The 6,533-nt window shown below is 42.2% G+C and overlaps 1 protein-coding gene across 1 annotated transcript; it reads left to right on the plus strand.

Annotated features, from left to right (window-relative positions):
- Positions 1-4,235: 4,235 nt before the first annotated feature.
- LOC109199388 (sodium/calcium exchanger 2-like) lies at positions 4,236-6,250 on the plus strand (the record flags this gene model as incomplete). The annotated part of the gene is made up of 2 exons (XM_025904814.1): positions 4,236-4,548; positions 5,109-6,250. Coding segments are annotated over 2 exons (690 nt in total), but the record flags the coding sequence as incomplete, so codon positions are not given.
- Positions 6,251-6,533: the final 283 nt, after the last annotated feature.

A 6,533-nucleotide genomic window follows, 5' to 3' on the forward strand; every position in this document is an offset into this window, starting at 1 on the left:
TTAACTGGTGACGCTAAATTAGCTGAATGAATGGTTGCCTGTGTCTCTGTATCGACAGACTGATCACCTGTTTCAGGTAAAAAAAGGTAAAAAATGTATAATGGTGTGGCACACCATTGTTTATTAATTATTAGCTCTAAAGACAAAGGTTATTTGTGTGTGTGTGGGGGGGGACTCAAAAGTACCATATGCACTTTCATGGCCATGTGAGGCCTGTTCCCTCATTATCACAATAAAAGCAGATAAACAATCTGGGATTGATTCCGAGGGCTGAATTTCCATTTCATAGCTTTTCACTGACAAACTTAATATAAAGTTGAAAGAAATGTTGATGAAAGTGAAGGAGGCCATCAGGTTTCGTCTCCTGTCCAAGCGCCTTCTTTAGTTTGAGAACAACTGTGGAGACACACAGACCAATATCTCCTCTTTGACTCCCATCACCCACTGAAACACAAACATGGGGTGATCAGGATCCAACACCACTGAGCAGAGAACGTTCCATGTACCTGAGGATTTATACGGGTAATCTACGCTGTAGCTACGTTATAGCCACAAAACTCTCTGAAACCCTACGCCAGGGGTCTGCAACCTTTTACACCCAAAGAGCCACTTGGACCCGGTTTCCACGCAAAAGAAAACACTGGGAGCCGCAAATACTTTTGACATCTAAAATGAAGATAACACTGTATATATATTGTTTTTTGTACCTTTGTGTGAACAACTAAGGTGTGCTGCTTATGAAATCCATGAAGTGCTACAGAGAAAATTACATTTTATTTATGTAATCAACACATTTTGAACTCTTAAAGAAATATAACAAAAGCAAAGACACCCAGCTGAACTAAAATGATCCATGTAGCAAACAAAAACTGTTGTGAGCCGCCTCCCTTATATCTCCTTTGGGCTTTTGGAGCCTTGACCTGACTTTTAAAAAATAATTGGTAAAAAAAAGCTCTATGCTGCTGAAAAATTGAAAATAGATATTTGCAAAATTCTGCCTAAATATGTATTTTACCTGGTTAATTCGTGCGGCGGGGGCGTGGTCTGCAGCGCCGCTGCAGGGAAGGCGGACGCACCTGAGCGGCACCCGCAATCACGCCTCGCCGCCTTAAAGTCTGCGCTATCTGTGCTGTTGTGTTGGTGGTGTGTGTCGGGCTGTGAGCTGCGAAGCTACAGCCGGCCGTATGCGTACAGCAACCGCGTGTGAAAAGCGCGTTCATGCAAACATCGTCGGGTCTGCCGTGGTATGTTTACAATGGGACTTCTGCTCCTGAACCTCTGCGCACAGCGTCTGCTAATCGGTGCTGTGCGAAGTCAGTTTACGCAGGACTGTAAGCTGTCATCTGTCGTCTGTGAGGCGTGAGCAGTGTTTGTCTTTAACATAGTTCACGGTGCAGCTGCTGACATAATGTGGATCCGAAGATCCATAATTGGCCTACCCGGGGTTGAAAGTCTCGATAAATGCACGGTGTTTCGGCGGAATACCGGCTTCCGCGAGTGTGACGCTTATATTGAGCGAGGAAAAAATAATAGAATATAATTTTATATTTATATTTCAATATCACAATAATCTTCCAATTTAGAACTACAAGTTTAAAAGAACTAACATAAATAAATACACTTCAGCGAAATACTTCTAATTTATTTTCCCAAACCACGCGGAGCCGCACTATAAGGACTAAAGAGCCGCATGCGGCTCCGGAGCCGCGGGTTGCCGACCCCTGGTCTGGCCTAATGTCTGTATAGCTATAAGTCAGCACAGGATTAGGATAGAAGGAGGCTGCTGAATGAGTGAGCTTTCACCCAGCCAGCAGACTGGTGTTGATGTTACACCAGCCCATCCCATAATTTGTAACAAGAACAAATAGCATTGTTAGCTACTGACACCTGATTGTTTGCATCGTCTGCTGTTTATTAAAGATTCTTCAGGAAGACAGTTTTGGTATCTCAGATTTGTATGCACTACTTTTCATTTGATGTCTAGACTAGAATTTAGCCAAGTTACAGTCTGTTGGTACAATACACAGAAAATCACTCCTCCCAATTAAGATGCTAAATGGTTACCAACCTGGTCGGTAACAGTAAGATTTAATAAAGATAAATAGGAGGGGAAGTTCCCTCCCTGGGCTCCCGCTTACAGGGATGTTTAACACAGCTATAGCTAAACAGCAGTTCAGAGTTCAGCACCATCATCTGTAATACAGCTTCCTGTCTGTGTTCACTGGCAAGTTAACTATCTCCACATTAAGCCAGAGCTCAAGTAAAAAAATGTACAACAAGGTGCATCATATTCTAGGTGGATTATTGGACCCCAACTTTTACAGTTTCAGACTAGTTTTTGGCCTGAATGATGTCCAATCAACTTTTAATGCTCAAAGCAGTGAGCTCAAAATCACTCAGGCAACATGAAGTCTGCCCTCTTTGTTTTGTTTTAATAATGAGGTGTCAGAGTTTTCCCAGTTTTTCAATTGTTGTGGGTAAAATGGCGATTTCACCAAGGCGGGACCTTATACCAGGGTCACAGACTTTATATAAAAGATATACTGTGACTTCACCAATTGATTAGCGTTGTGGCATCATCAGCCAAGGGAGGGGTGGATCTGAATTAGAATCTAAGGGACACTGCCTCTTCCTACGTGGGTGACTTGTAAATCCCATGATGAAGCATACCCTGCTTTATCCTCTATCCTCAAAAGCTACAAAATGACCTTCATGTTTTTTTTTTATGTCATCTAAAATTACCAATTAAGAGCATAAATGCATCAGCAAGGTGATGGAGCTCATGTACAAGTCTCATTTCTGCAACCTCAAGAGTTCCCACCTTTCTGGTGATTTAAAAGAATTTCATTCAGAATGGCTTTATTTTCCAGACCTGGTAGCTACATCTGTTTTTATACACAGTATGTACTCAGTGTGCATTTGTTACATTGTATCTTCGCCCCAAAAGTTAGTCAGATAAATAAGAAAAGATTCATTCCTCTTCTTGCACACAAACAGCACATAAACAGCTGATTCATCACAGAGACGTTGCCCTTAGCCAGAGAGAGCAGAGTAGCAGCAGAGCTGTGGGAACACCCTACCCCGGGTCGCTGAGGTGTTTAATCATCATTATTGTCTAGTCCTACACCCACCTCTCCTGGTCCCTGTAGCCCAGTGTGTTTCCTCTTATTGTATTCAGACAGCATCTACAGCATGTCATATGCGCAAAAACATGCTAGCTTGTAATGTTGTTGTTTTATTGTGTCACTTCCAAAGGCATTGATCTGTAAATGTTTTATAGAAAAAACACATTGAGGAAAATAGTCATCTGTTCTTATGGAAACACCAATCTGTCAGTCTGTCATTGAGTTCTGTGTGACAGTGTGATTTAACTGAAATGTAAAACCGTAATAACATTCCAGCTAAATTATGCTAAAGGAGAAAAAGATGCTTGAATTAGACGTAATTCAATCCCTAAAAACAAAGCACCAAATGTTGCTGTAAACTGCTCCTCCAATCAGTAAAACATATTAGCATGCTTCTAGTCTGTAGTGTAATAAAAATAATAAATCTAATATTTTAAATAGCCGCCTTTTTCAGGCATGAAGGGTCAGGTCGGTGGAGGTCAGATTTGTAAGTGAAGGCCACCATCTAGTGGAAGCAACAGATCTCTGCAGACAGTCAGTTAACTGTATTCCTTGAAGCATATTTCCATGTGTAGCTGTGATATTTTTATTATAAAAATGTTTCCTATATCATTAATTACAACTTTTCATAGCTTTTTACAGGAATTAGCCCCTGTTATGGAGTGGATAATGAAAAATGTTGTGTTTTTGCCATGATGGGTTTTGATTTCATTGTGTTTTGTTATGTTAAATAAAAGATTTTTTTTCCCACAAAACAAGGACAATCGGGTTTGTATGAAGTAAGAGATGATTTAGAAATATGTAATAGGTAAAGGACCAGTAAAAGTATGATAAAGATTTTTAAAAGTATTCCTGTGCAAAAGTCAAAGACCGCTCTGTCCTTTAAGGTGCTATAATAGTTTGGTCACTTCAGGGTTAGAGAGCTACGACTACAACAGAACATTTATGGGATTAATATCCTGCCACGCCATGAAACTGGCAGGACATAAATCCCACACATCACCTACAGAATCAAAAAGTCCTTCCTCGTGACGGTTCAAACCCAGGTCACTACTGTGTCCAAACCCCTGAGTACTCTGAGTAGTATGACCTCCGTGCTGTTTGTAACTTGTAAAAAATATCACTGTGTGTTTGGCTCCTCCAGGTGATGGCGATGATGACGAGGAGGAAGGTCGTGAGGAGCGCCTTCCATCTTGTTACGACTACGTCATGCATTTCCTCACCGTCTTCTGGAAGGTTCTGTTTGCCTGCGTCCCGCCAACAGAGTACTGGAACGGCTGGGCCTGCTTCTTCGTGTCCATCAGCGCCATCGGGCTCCTCACCGCCATCATCGGGGATTTGGCATCGCATTTCGGCTGCACCGTGGGGCTGCGGGACACTGTGACCGCCGTGGTGTTTGTGGCGCTGGGAACTTCCATTCCAGGTGAGTAAATGTCCCGTTTCACTGTGTGAGAGCAAGAAAAGGCAGAAAGGAGCGTGGATGATTTGATTGTTTTGAGTATTGGATGGATTATGGGAGAATACCCAGATTTATGAGTGCATGTAGTGTCACTTTGTAACTTTGTAGTTGTTTTGTGTCCTTCAGTCATTTTGCATCATTTTGCATCTGTTTATAATCATCTATTTGTATCTTTTGTGTGATTTTGTAGGTGGTTGTTGCTCTTTCTGGCCATTTTATGTCTCTTTGTCATTTTGCATCTTTTTAATTGTTTTTAGTCACTTTTTGTCATTTTTGTGTCTCTGAATCATTTCAATCATTTTCAGTCATCTTACTGGACACAAGCTTTGCGCCTCTTTAAAGTAATTTTGGATCTCTCTGTAGTTGCTTTGACTTTCTGTCAATCATTTTGTACCTTTGCAGTTGTTTTTTGTATCTTTTTGGTCATTGTTTGTCTCTTTGGAATCATCTAATTGCTTTCTATTTAAAAAATTTCTGGGGTGTGAAGGTGTGTGACTCACATTTTCCACCTTTTCCTTCTCCAGACACCTTTGCTAGCAAAGTGGCTGCCATACAAGACCAGCATGCCGACGCATCGGTTGGAAATGTCACTGGCAGCAACGCAGTCAACGTGTTCCTGGGGATCGGAGTGGCATGGTCAGTGGCCGCCGTGTACTGGAGAATTAAAGGAAAGGAGTTCCGGGTGGATCCTGGATCACTGGCGTTCTCCGTCACGCTCTTCACCATCTTCACGTTCATCTGCATGTCCGTGCTATTGTTCAGACGCCGGCCCTCCATCGGCGGAGAGCTTGGCGGCCCGAAAGTGTCCCGCCTCCTGACCACCCTCCTGTTCCTGGGTCTGTGGTTCCTCTACATCCTCTTCTCCAGCCTAGAGGCCTACTGTCACATCAACGGCTTTTAAAGAGGAGATGAAGAATGTTCCAGAAGAATTTTGCACAGCAGCACACACAAAATCGTTGACTCTCAGTCCATTTAGTCCACGGTTTAACACAAAACAAGTGTAAGATTCATCTGGTTAATAGGGCTTCAGATACATGTTCACAAACACTACATTTAAGCATGTGTAAACAGCGCATTTTAAACACATTCATTGTTACTTGGAAGATGAGGGTTAAGAGGAAGTATTTTTGGAGGGTGAGAGCGTGAAAACGAAAGGTTACTGCGGATAGTTAACGGGGAGCAGACGGAGAGTGACAGAGAATGACTGTGACGGGAGATTCAGAGGTGAAAAGAAGGTCAGGTCAGTCAGAGGAGTGCTGCTTTATTCACTTTAAAGCCAGGTGTGTTTATTTTGGGTTGAGGAGCTCACTTCCAGGATCAGACCACTGAGACGGATCACAAACCTGTGAGCATTGAAGGAAAAATACCTTTGTTTTCCTTTAGTCTCTCATTCAAACCATCAACTCTGCAGCTTCATGTTTCTTCACTGAGGAAGTGGAGGAGCACTGCATCAAATAAGGAGTCGAATGTTTACAACAACATTACATTTGTTTACTACTAGAGGTTCTTGTATAGTGGTGATGCTTGTCTAATACGCAGTATAGCTGAAGGTGGCTCTCCACACGCGCTGTAAATAGTACAAACCGTTGTACATATAGAGTGTAGTAATTTCACAGGGCAGGCTGCCACACAAAAGGATGCAGAGACAGAAATGCCAGGTTTCTACTGTCGCTGTCAGCAAAGCTTCGATGATTTTCATTGCACAGGCTGGAACACTGGTAGTTGCAAATATTACAAATGTCAGCGGCTTTAGTTTTAGCGACATGCTAAGTGGAAAATAAAAGTTTAGCAACCAAAACAAGTAAATAAGAAGCTGCATAAGTGTAACACTGACTAAAAGAACATCTTTGTACTAATCTCTTTACCGGACCACAGCCTCTGACAGGGGCTTGCATATAAAGCTGAAGGATTAGTTTTTGCATGTATAGCCATGTACAGAGCATCTTCAC

This window comes from Oreochromis niloticus, unplaced genomic scaffold (assembly GCF_001858045.2).
Source record: "Oreochromis niloticus isolate F11D_XX unplaced genomic scaffold, O_niloticus_UMD_NMBU tig00007255_pilon, whole genome shotgun sequence".
Taxonomy (NCBI): domain Eukaryota; kingdom Metazoa; phylum Chordata; class Actinopteri; order Cichliformes; family Cichlidae; genus Oreochromis; species Oreochromis niloticus.